Source organism: Sorex araneus, chromosome 5 (genome assembly GCF_027595985.1).
Source record: "Sorex araneus isolate mSorAra2 chromosome 5, mSorAra2.pri, whole genome shotgun sequence".
In the NCBI taxonomy this organism is placed as follows: domain Eukaryota; kingdom Metazoa; phylum Chordata; class Mammalia; order Eulipotyphla; family Soricidae; genus Sorex; species Sorex araneus.
In genome coordinates, this window is record NC_073306.1 from 161,522,529 (window position 1) to 161,534,481 (window position 11,953).

Consider the following 11,953-nt stretch of genomic DNA (forward strand, 5'->3'; position numbering starts at 1 on the left):
GAGAGCGGCTGTGAGCGTGGCAGTTGTTGAGTTCTGGAGGTTTTCAGCTGCTGGGGCTGCGTCCCTTGGGGCGGGGAGAGCTCTCACCCACCCCACTCTGGGTCGCCCTGAGTGAAACAGCCTGGCGCGGGGGTACTCCTGGGTCTTATACCCAAATTCCTCCCTGTCTCCCTCTTTAGCAGAACCTTCCAGTATAGTAGCACTGAGGATGGAGCTGGCAAACGTGCCTGAAGAACACAAGTTTGGGCAACTTTACTTGCCCCATGTGGAGCCTTTTTTGCCATTAGCTAAGAAAGACCAGGAGTGTTTACTGTTTGCCTTCCCACTTGGGCTGTAACCACCCTCCCCCCTTTTTTTTAAATCTCTGAATTCCTGAAAATGCATTTTAGTACAGTTAGATTCAGCCACTAATCCATTCATGATTGAATAAAGCATTCTTTATTCATGATGGCTAGGTACCGTGCAAACAGATCTTTACTGGGAATTTTAAGAGTCACTGTTACCTAATACTTGAAAGGGTAGTTGACGCCCATTGGGATAATAGAAGGGAAGAGCTGCTCAAACATTGATGTTCAAGTCCAGATAAGGTTCCTGTTTGTTAGACTTGTTAAAAATAAGTGAGCACAAAGCTACGCTGGCTTTACGAGGTTAAAATCTTAAAGGTTATTATTTTTTTATTATTATTATTGTGGTCACCTTTATTTTCAGTATCTATTTCTTGGCTATGGTCTGGCTAGTTTAAAATTTTACCCTTAAAGGAAAGTTAAAAACGTTAAGTTTCTCCTCTCTGAAGAATGAAGCGAATGTGATGAGACGGTCAAAGTAACTACTTACTGTTGCTTTACTTGTATTATTAAATTTTCTATTAGTTTTACAATTGAGGTGGAAGCTTGTTAAAATAATTTGGCATTTTATAAAGTGTTCCTAGCAAGGGGCTGTGAATGTAGTCCAGCCTCCTGGCCGGCAGTCTTCTTCCCGGCAAGGTCTGGTCTCCGGCTGGCAGAGGGCACTGTGGAAAGGCGATTTGCTTGCTTTCCTGCCTGGGCCAGGTTCTGGTTCTGAAACCAGCTAGAGCATAGGATGCAGGGTAGCCTGAGGACATGGCCTCAGTTCTCTTGGCGTAGAAAATAACTCCTGTGAATGATGCGAGAAATATTTAGTCAGGAAATTTTGACCTAAAATTTTAAATTGTTTTTGATAACTAACTTTTGTAACATAATGAATTTTTATTTGCGTAGCACATTCAGTACCCAGTTTGTGTTAGCTGTTGATTTAATTTTTTTTCTTTAAAGAAAGTCTTTTGTGATTGAAAAATAGACTTTAAAACAGATTATTTTGGGTAGAGGAAAATTTCCTTTTAAAAAATGTGGAAATGCCAGTCGACAGGCTAACATGCCTTTAGCTTTGTATCAAGGGAAGTAATTATGCTGAGGTGAAGGGTGGCCTGTGATGCTGTTGAGAATGTAATAAAGCTACTTAGGTAGTCAGGAGGTAAGTCTGAAATCATCCTGAGGATGTGTTAATTGGGGTAACAGTCGTGTGCAAAAAGGTCCTGTTTGGTCTTTGGGGTTTTTTTAAAAAATGGAACTGTCATCAAAGGGTAATTATGATTCTGCAAAGGTAGTAAGAGAATGTAAATGATTTGTTTGGATTTTGTTTAATCTAATTTATTTTCACATTGGACTAAATGAAACAGCTTCTTTGACCCTCTTAAGTCATTGTTCAGACCTCCTCAGGATTTGAGGAAAAAGTTGAATGGTTGTCTTTTAAGACTGGATTGTTTGATCTAGGAAGTGATAAAATCATGAATGTGAGCATGTTGCCCCCAAGTGGCAAGGAAGAAAACTGTCATAGTTGTTCCCAACCTGCTAATGTGCAAAGAGTTATTTTGTAAGATATGCTTTTCTAGCTGCTGTGAAGTTCTGTAAGGTATTTTTTTGGCCACTTTACTCTGACCAGTTATTCAAATTTTTAAAAACTTACTGATTTCATACATAATTACAGGTATATTTAAATATTTTTCCATTAATTAGGTGACCTTTAAAATATATCTGTATATATGTGTTTATATAGTTCTACCCCCCTTAATTTCTTTTGCTTTTCTCATATATATGGAAATATATATACTTGCTATATATAAATATAATTTATATTTATAAATAAATAAAACCATATAAATGTATATTTAACATATTATATATTTGTATATAGTCATTGTCATCCCGTTGCTCATTGATTTGTTTGAGCGGGCACCAGTAACGTCTCTTGTTGTGAGACTTATTGTTACTGTTTTTACTGTTTTGGCATATCCAATACACCACGGGTAGCTTGCCAGGTTCTGCTGTGCGGGCACAATACTCTCGGTAGCTTGCTGGGCTCTCCGAGAGGGGCGGAGGGATTGAACCCAGGTTGGCCATATGAAAGGCGAATGCCCTACTGCTGTGCTACTAAATATATACTTAATGTATTATGTATAAATATATAAAATATTTTAATATATATTTTGCCTATATAAATAAACATACATATGTAGAAATAAACATATGTGCCTGTTTTTCTATTTTGTTAAGATGAAAGTTTCATTTATTCTCTATTATAGTGGCAAGGTACTGAGAGTATCCTGCCTGCACAGCAGAGCCTGGCAAGCTCCCTGTGGCGTATTCATTATGCCAATAACTGTAACAATGCTGGGTCTCATTCCCCTGACCCTGAAAGAGCCTTCAATGTGGTAACATTGGGAAAGACGAGTAAAGAGAGGTTGCTAAAATCTCAGGGCTAGGACGAATGGAGACATTACTGGCGCCCACTTGAGCAAATCCATGAACAATGGGATGACAGTGACAGTGATAGTGGCAATATTACAATGTTTAAGACATGATTTTATTATTATACTATAGAAACATTAAATTGTATTATGTTGCTTTTTACTTACATCACAAGTATTTTGTATAGTTTTAGAGGTGATGTATAAAGCAAGGCGTAAAGGCAATTGAAGAGTCCTCTTTTTCTGATGCTTATTGGAAAGTACTTTTTATTTATTTATTTTAAATTTTTATTGAATCACCATGTGGAAAGTTACAAAGTTCTCAGGCTTATGTCTCAGTTATACAATATTCAAACACCCATCCCTTCACCAGTGCCCATATTCCACCACCAAAAACCCCAGTATACACCCGCCCCTCCACCCCCAACTGTATAACTGATGAATTTCACTTCATTTTCTCTTTACCTTGATTATGTTCCATATTTCAACACAAAACTCACTATTGTTGTTGGGAGTTTCCCCCCAAGATAGACAGCCCTACTACCAAGGAAGCATTTGATAATTAGTTTTCCATTGCTGAGAATGAAGAGATATGTAGCCCCACTGCTCCAAGTACATAACTCTTTTTTTCCCCCTTTTTACTTTTCCTTTTTTTTTTCCCCCTCATCCCCCTTCCCGAGCCTCATAGAATGGTGGATGCCACGCCGCGTTTCTCCCTGAAAATGGGAAACAACCAGGAAAGAGGGATATTTCCTCTTTTCGGCCGGCGTGGGGCTGTTGCTTAGTTCACAGTCCAGAGAAATGGCTGCTACTTTGATTACCTTCAATATTTCAAAAAACCTCACTGTTCTTATTTGGAGTTTCCCCCCCGAAGTCAGACCTGTTAAAAAAGGAACTGTTTAACATTGCTGACAACTGCGTCTGCGCGGTTTTGAATTTCTGTATAAAGTCCAGGGAAAATTCTGCCAGAAATTGCATAGTCCATCTCACAGTCCCAGTGCATTGCTGTAAGAAGCTGCACTGGATGCCCAAATGTGTTAGGTCTCTGGAATCAAAGTCTTTAGGCGCAGAGGGTCCGGTTCACTCTCAGCAGCTCCGAATTTATCTGGGCCGAGGGCGTGCCGGTTACACCCACTTCCCATGATTTCCTAGGAGCCCCAAGTGCAAAAACCGTATACCTCTGGGTTAGAAGTCTTAGAAGATGGCTCCTGCCATGTGGATGTTGCTGCCGCCACCATTTTCTGTGCAGGAAGACAGGGTGGGGAGGAAAGATCCACCCCTGGGCAGCACAGAGTTGTAGCCCAGCTCACAGTCCCAGTGCATTGCTGTAAGAAGCTGCACTGGATGCCCAAATGTGTTAGGTCTCTGGAATCAAAGTCTTTAGGCGCAGAGGGTCTGTTTCACTCTCAGCAGCTCCGAATTTATCTGGAAAGCACTTTTAGTGTACAGCTGCCATCTCTATTGATTAAGAAGTTGTCCAGGATGGAATAATAGTGCAATAGGTAAGATTCTTGCCTTGTACAAGGCCAACCTGGGTTTGATTCCCAGCATCCCATATGGATCCCAGGGCCCCACTAGGAGTGAGCTCCCCTTCCCCCCATTAACAAAAGCTGTTGTCAACCCACTATTATCACCATATTCCTGAGAAAACCAGAGTATTCAGTCTTTATAATTTTAGTTCTCTTTATCATACGTGTGCGTGTTTGTGTGTGTGTTTGTATTTTAACTATGTGAAATAAAAGTTCCTTTTGTGTTAAATTGTTTAGCTGTGATTTTTGTTGTTGTTATACTGTTCTTTAAGCACAGTTCTTTAAGTTTCATGGTTGGAGTATCAGTATATTGAGTCTTACTACCAGTGTTTAAATGCTAATAGGAGACAAGTTTCCAAAAGGAAGCTATTTTCTTTTCTAATCTCCTGGTAATATGCTGGCTAGGCATTTGAGTGAGTGCCATGGTGAGTATTGGGCAGTTCCCAGCTTTGGAAGCAAAACTGACCCCTGGAGTGGATTTAATTCGGACCAACTCCAGAACTTGCCCCGCTAATCCAGGCCTCCCTTCAGGCATGGAGTGACCTGGAGCTCAGCCATGCTGTGACCTGCGTGCATGGTCACGGTGAGAGTGTGCAGGCACGAGGACCACTTGGATTCCGCCCTGAGGGTTGAGAGAAAGGTGGGGGAGCACCCCCTTGCCTTTCCTCTCGGCTGCAGGGCCGAGCTGCTCGGTTTCCCCTGCCTCTGGCTTCACTTCCTCGCCTTCTCTTTCCCTCTTCTGTGCTGTCTGTAGTTTCCCCGCTGTCTGTGGAGTCCTTCCTCTTGGAGCTTTTGCTCTTGCTTTTCCTCTGCTGAAATCCCCTCACCCACGATGCTGAGAGCCTTGGGTTTAACTTGTGGCTCCAGGTTTCCCTCCTTCACCGGGATTGTTTCTGTTTGGGGGCCACACTTGATGTACTGGGGGCTCTCTCAGACCTGTGCCTGGGGTGGGCGGTGTTCAGCGGGCCATGCATGGAAACAGACCTGGGCTCTCTGCTCTGAGAGCTACTCCCTAGGAGCTACTTCCCACCCATCAAGGCCCCCCTCAAGGAGCCACTTCCTGGCCACCCAGCTGTTCTTCATCTTAGGTGCTCCTTTCTCGATGCTGTACTTTAGCCCTCCGGTACTTAACGCCAGCTAACAGGGATATATTGTTCTTTTGCTCATTAAAAGATGGGGCTGGGGCAGAGCAATGGACAGTGGTTAGGGCTTTTGCCTTGCATGTTGCTGGGCTAGGTTCAATCTCCAGCATCCCATATGGTCCTCCTCTCTTGCTAAGAGTGATCCCTGAGTGCAGAGCTAGAAGTCAACCCTGAGCATCCCCAGTGTGCCCCCCAGTAAATAAATTGGCAGTAAGGGGCTTCTCCTGTTATAATGTGAGTTCCATCAGAATGGAATTTTTAAAACATCAGCAAGAACCTAGTACCTGGCACATATGGAAATAATAATTTGGTAAATTAATGATAATTAAATAAACCAGTTTGCTTCTTGTAAGTAATATATAAGTTGTTTTAAAAGTAACCTTTGATTAGAGTTGAGCAAAAAAAGTAGGTGCCATTAGGGTTTTGGATTCTTTTCAGTCAAGATTATTACAGGCCCAGAGGGGAGGCAAAAGAGCTGCAGATGCTACACCTTTAGGAAGAGGAGAGCCCAAACCAGGCCAGGGGTGGGTGCGTGCGTGCATGCGTGTCCGTGTGTCCGTGTGTCCGTCCCCTCTCTAAAGTGCTCACAGGTGTAAAATACTGGTCAGATGTTAATTTAAGGAATTTCACATCAAGGTTGATTTCCGGCATCTGTGGGCCTGTTTATAAATGACAAACACCAGCCCTGCTTTCTACCTCAGACTGACTGGGTTTGTGGTCAGGCTTTACTATTCCCTATTGTTACTGTATCAGTTATAGACCAATAACTGGTCTATAATCTGGAAGAATTAATAAAACTTCTCTGTACCCAAAACAAGACAAGAAGGAGAACATAACCTTGCGCATAAGGGCTGTGTTTCAGTAAAGAAAGGAGGGGGCTTCTATGGGAAATTATGGGATATTCACACTGTATACTGCCTTCATTCATTTGCATGACGCAACTTGTCTGGTATGTCCATTTATTTAGCCACTATTTGGATAGTTATTTGAGTTTTCAGACCCCTTTACGAGACATGACATACACATTTAAAGCACATAGAAGTCAGCGTGTGTAATTGAGAAAAATGAAATTATACCCTACATAAAAACTGGAATGATGGTCTGAACTATGTAAAATATAGGGCTGGAGCTTGACTTTGAAAGTTTGTTTTTTTTTTAATTGCTAAGGAGAAGATTATAAGGAAGTCATTCTAGCTGGAAAGAATTTGTGAGGGTGGGTTTTTGGAAACTAATAAAACAAACCTTTAGGTAGTGGGAGGTAAAAGGGTGCAGTTAATTGTTCTTTCAGCCATCCACAGGTTTCCATATAAAATACGGCAATGCAATGATCCATTTCACTTTTAATTCTAAATTGTATTAAGATTTTGAGGGTTTTTGCTTTGGGCACTGCTCTAATTCTGTTTTCCAGGTTAATTACCAAATAAAGTTAAGTGTACTTATCCATAACAATATTGTAATTAATGAGACATCATTTGCAGTAACCCTTAACCAGTAATCGAAGGTTCTGTGGGGTTGTATCTTGTAGCCCGTAGGATACATTGGATTTACATATATCCAGTAATTTGGAATTCTGAGCTGCAGGAAAATTTAAAGAGAGGTTTCTCTGGTTTAAAAAGTGTCTTTTGTTTGTTTCGGGGCCAGTGCCAGCAGTGCTTCAGGAGTTACTCCTGGCTTCACACTCAGGAATTTCTCGTGGCTGTGCTCTGCTCGGGGATGCTGGGGGTCGAGCCTGGTGGGCTGCGTGCAAGCAAGCACCCTACCCGCTGTACTATCATGTTAGTCCCCTAGAAAGACCATCTATTCTTGTCTAACTGATTATATGGCCATAATTTAGTTGAGCCTGACCTGCATGAATGTAATCATTGTAGAAGTCTGATTCTGTGCTGTGGGTGCCATTATGTGTGTGACAAAAGACTTCAACAAAATGTTTCATTAATAACCACTTCTGGTACACAGGATTTTTGTATTCATATGTAAAAAAAAGGAATTCCTTCTTTAATCTAATTGCATTGTTTCTGGCTGGGGGGACCTTTTTGTTTTTAATTGCTTCAGGTTTTTTTGCCCTCCTCCTTGTGTATATCTTATGGGCAGTGGATGGAAGAAAAAAAAAGAACAAATGGAACGTGATGGTTGTTCTGAGCAAGAGTCTCAACCCTGTGCATTTATTGGAATAGGAAATAGTGACCAAGAAATGCAGCAGCTGAACTTGGAAGGAAAGGTAAGACTGTGGGGGCCCTGAAAGGCACCCTAAAACCAGAATGAAGCTTTCCTCTTCATTTTTATGATGGTAAAATTTTGTCTTTACTTATAACTGGTAGCATTTTTTCCCTCCCCCTTTTCTCTTTTTCTTTTGGTAGCAGTTTTTAAAATATATGTTAGAGCAATTAATATGCATCTCAGTTGTGGGAGCACAAACTATTACCAGCTAGGGGTGGCACACAGTGAGCTACTTCACCTGTGGCGGTTTCTGTAGACTGTGAAACACGTTTCTCCTGGAAGCCGGTTACAAGGTTGGGGGCCCATTGCTTGTTTGTTTGACATGAGTGTGATCTTCAAATCGGCCCGCATAGGGGGGCTAGAGAGATAGCACAGTGGTTTGGGCAACTTGCCTTGCCCGAGGCTGCCCCTGGTTTGATGAGCCCCAGCTCTGCGCTTGGTCTCCTGAGCACTGTCAGGAGTGGTCCCTGAGCACAGATCCAGGAGTAAACCCTGAACACTGTCCAGTGTGACCTAAAATTACCTTTACTCAAAATAAGGGTGTTTTTGAATGAAAGCGATAAATGAGTTTTGTCAATTTTTGAATTTGAGCTGTCATATATACCTACCTATAGTGTTCAGAAATAGTGCTTTATTGGCTTAGCATTCAGTTATGTTTTATATTAAAGTTTGGAAAAGGATCTGTTCTGATCTCAGTGGTTTCATCTTTTAAAATTGTACATACAGAGCTATTTTCCCATTCAGTAAAGCTTTGTTGAATATCTTACTATTCATTTTCTGTGTTGTAGTTGGTTCAGAGGGGTAGAGATTAGAGGGTAATTTTCAAGGCTGGAAAAAAAACTTTTACACTCAGTGAGCTAAAAGTTTCAGTTACTTTATAGTAACTAATTACTAAATATCCTTAATAGCGACATTGAAATTTTTATGCCATTTTTTGTGTCTATAGTTTTTATCTCTAAGACTTACCAACTGTATATTTAAATTATGTCTTGGATAAAGTTATTAGAGTAGAGATTGTTTCATCTTAAAAGAGAGCATTAAAAAGTATTAAAAAGTTATGGCTTTTGAGCCAAAGTAAAGCATCTGTTAAAGGAGTGGATTTGATCTACAGACCATTAGGTATGTCTTTTTTATTTTACTGTTACATAGAAAAATCTCAATTATGCCTCTAAGCTGTACATCTAGACATTTGGTAGTGTGAATGATTAACAGATCAGATAGATAATGAGAAGACAGGGATGTTAGCTACCAATGTCTATAACTATTAAATGAACTTCATTTTGCCTTTAATCAGTTCCAAGAAAGTAATTACCATGTTACCTCCACTTTCTCAACACCTCAGGTTTAGTATATCTCCCAACTTCTATAGTGTCCTTTCTTCAAGACCTAGAAATTTAGAGAAAAATAGCATATATATGATATTTATGTGTATGTATATATATCACAGTTAAGTTGATAATCGTGACTTTTTTAGTAATATTTTGGATCATGGATTTTATTTGTTTTAAATTTCTCATTTTTTATGTTTTACTTGTTTGGAGGGGCTGGAGCAGTAGGGCATTTGCCTTGCATGCGGCCAACCTGGGTTCGGTTCCTCCGCCCCTCTCGGAGAGCCTGGCAAGCTACTGAGAGTATCTCGCCCGCACAGCAGAGCTTGGCAAGCTACCCGTGGCATATTCTATATGCCAAAAAACAGTAACAAGTCTCAAAATGGAGATGTTAACTGGTGCCCGCTCGAGCAAATCGATGAGCAACGGAATGACAGTGACAGTGACCTGATTGGGAGCTAAATAAGAGATATAGTATGAATTACTTCTACTCTAGTTAATTCCTGTTCTTTCTCTGTCCAACACATCTCTCCTAGTTATAGTGCACTTCCTGTTTTATTTTATCCCTTTGCCTTTCTTGCTAACATTTTGTTTCCAGAATTCAGATTCCACATTGATGTATTTCTACAGCATTTTTTTTTTGTATTGCTTTAATTTTATTTGATTGAGGGGGGTACACCAAGCAGTGCTCAGAGCTTACTCCTAACTGTATTTAAGGATCCCTTCTGGAAGGGCTCAGGGGATCATATAGGGTACTGGGGATGGTACTGGGGTCAGGTGCATGAAGGCAACTGCTAGTCCTATTGCCTGAAAACTGCTCTACAGCATTATTTTTATTTTGCAATATTTGATCAGATACTTTCCATTTCAGGGCAAATGTTCTTACTAAATGATGATCTTGTTTTAAAACTTTTTTTTTTTAGGTTAAACTGATCATTACTTACAGAGAGATTTTGTATATGCCATTTTTTGTTCTTGAATTTTCTTAACTAATTTAGTTTTCTTGGTTTAGTGAGGCAAAGTATCTGTTTCTCTTGCTTATATTCTCAAAACCATAATTTTTTTCTGAGCCTTTGACTTACCACCTTTTTACTTACGAAATTTGAAGTTGATCATCAGTGACCTTGTAGATTTTATTTATTTATTTTTTAAGTTTTATCTCAGAAAAGGATTTGGGGGATAGATTCCTTCTACTTCCCTTTAATTAGGGCTGTTACTCCTCTGGTAAATAGGGATGTTCCTATTCTTCCCAAGGAAATGCAGCATTTATTTTTTCCAAACAAATCCAAATTCTTTTTGTGTTGGCATGATGACCCAGCCTCAGATCCAGCCCTCTCCCTTTCCTGTTTGTCTCTGTAGCTTATCATTTATTATGTGTACTTTACATTAGGTTTTAGCATTTTTTTCCTTTCCTGATGTGGATTGTGTCCGTTAATGTTAACACACTCAAATGAATCCATCCTGCCTCCTGTGTGGTTGAGGAGACACATGCCCAGCAGTTCTCAGGGTACTCCTGGCTCTGCTCCCAGTCTGGAATGCCAGGCAGATGCCTAAACACTGTACTGTCTGGCTCCTTAAGAAATTGCAGGGGGAGAAGGGGGCGGGGGGAGGGGTGTTGTGATTTGTTTTGTTTTTCTTTTTTGATTATTTTGTCCTTTGAGGTTGGGGGCTGGGGTCTGATCTCATTTTAAAGTTTTTTCATTAGAATAATGGTGTTTCTAGTATCTAATTTTTGTGGGGTGGGGGTTTTGGAGGCTAAGCCTGGCTGTGCTCAGGGCTTAATCCTGGTTCTGTGCTTAGGGGTCATAATTTATTTTTATTTTCTCTACTTGCTTTAGTGTATTCCTGTCCATTTTCCTAGACATTGTCAAACATTGCAGAACAATTTTTTTTAGTTGAAAAATAATTTTTCTTTTTGGGTCACACCCAGTGATGCACAGGGGTTACTCCTGGCTCTGCACTCAGGAATTACTCCTGGCGGTGCTTGGGGGACCACATGGGATGCTGGGAATTGAACCTGGGTGCAAGGCAAACGCCCTACCCACTGTGCTGTCACTCCAGCCCTGCAGAACAATTTTAGTGTTGAGGCTTAAGTTGAAAGTTGGTCGGACTCTTCCCCCCTCCTCTGCTCTCTCGTCCCAATGCCTTCTCTAATTGCCGTGTGATTCTTGGGTGTTGGAGTTGTATGGAATGTGTTACCTCTGTCTTCTTTCTTATCACCATTAATTTTATCTCAGTTTTGCTTTCTTCAGAACAACCCTATCAAAGATTTTATTGCACCTTTTGAATATGTAAAAAAAAATCAGTTGTATAATATTCAGGTTGAAATCCAAATGGTTAGTAGAAACATTGTTGATTGGTAAACAATTATGTTACTTTTGTTCTGCTGCTAAAACTGTCCAGTGAAAATTTAAATCTTAAACATTATCTCCTAAATGAGTGGTATTTGGCCTGCTTTTTATACACACAGCAGAGGCCAGGGGAAACAATTTGATTGACCTAATTTTATTACTTATTTAGGCTTTTTGGGTCACACCCGGCAATGCTCAGGGGTTACTCTTGGCTTTGCACTCAGGAAGTACTCCTGGTGGGCGGTGCCTCAGGGGACCATATGGGGTGTTGGGAATCAACCCAGGCTGGCCATGTGTAAGGCAAACGCCCTACCTGCTGTACTATCACTCCAGCCCTAACCTAATTTTAAAGTAGAGCATTGTGATAAATATTTTATTGGGGTGTATATATATGCTTATATATATATATACACACTCATAATGTACATGTGTATATATATATATTTAAGTATAACACTGATATCTATTTTTGGTAATAAGCATTAAAACATTTAATTAAAATAAGCATTAAAACATTTAATGCTTAAATTGTGTAAATATTCTTTATTTTGGAAAAGGATGAATAGTTTCATCCTATCCCTAATTGATAGGGGTCAAGTAAATAGTTAAGATTTAGATTAGT

General features: G+C 40.3%; 1 protein-coding gene across 2 annotated transcripts in view; it reads left to right on the forward strand.

Annotated features, from left to right (window-relative positions):
• Positions 1-11,953, forward strand: part of RBPJ (recombination signal binding protein for immunoglobulin kappa J region) — a 99,539-nt gene that overhangs the window by 68,611 nt on the left and 18,975 nt on the right. For both annotated transcript variants that reach the window (XM_055139594.1, XM_055139593.1), the window contains one exon: positions 7,488-7,653. In XM_055139594.1, coding sequence (XP_054995569.1) covers positions 7,488-7,653 — 166 coding nt within the window. The remainder of the gene's footprint in view (positions 1-7,487; positions 7,654-11,953) is intronic.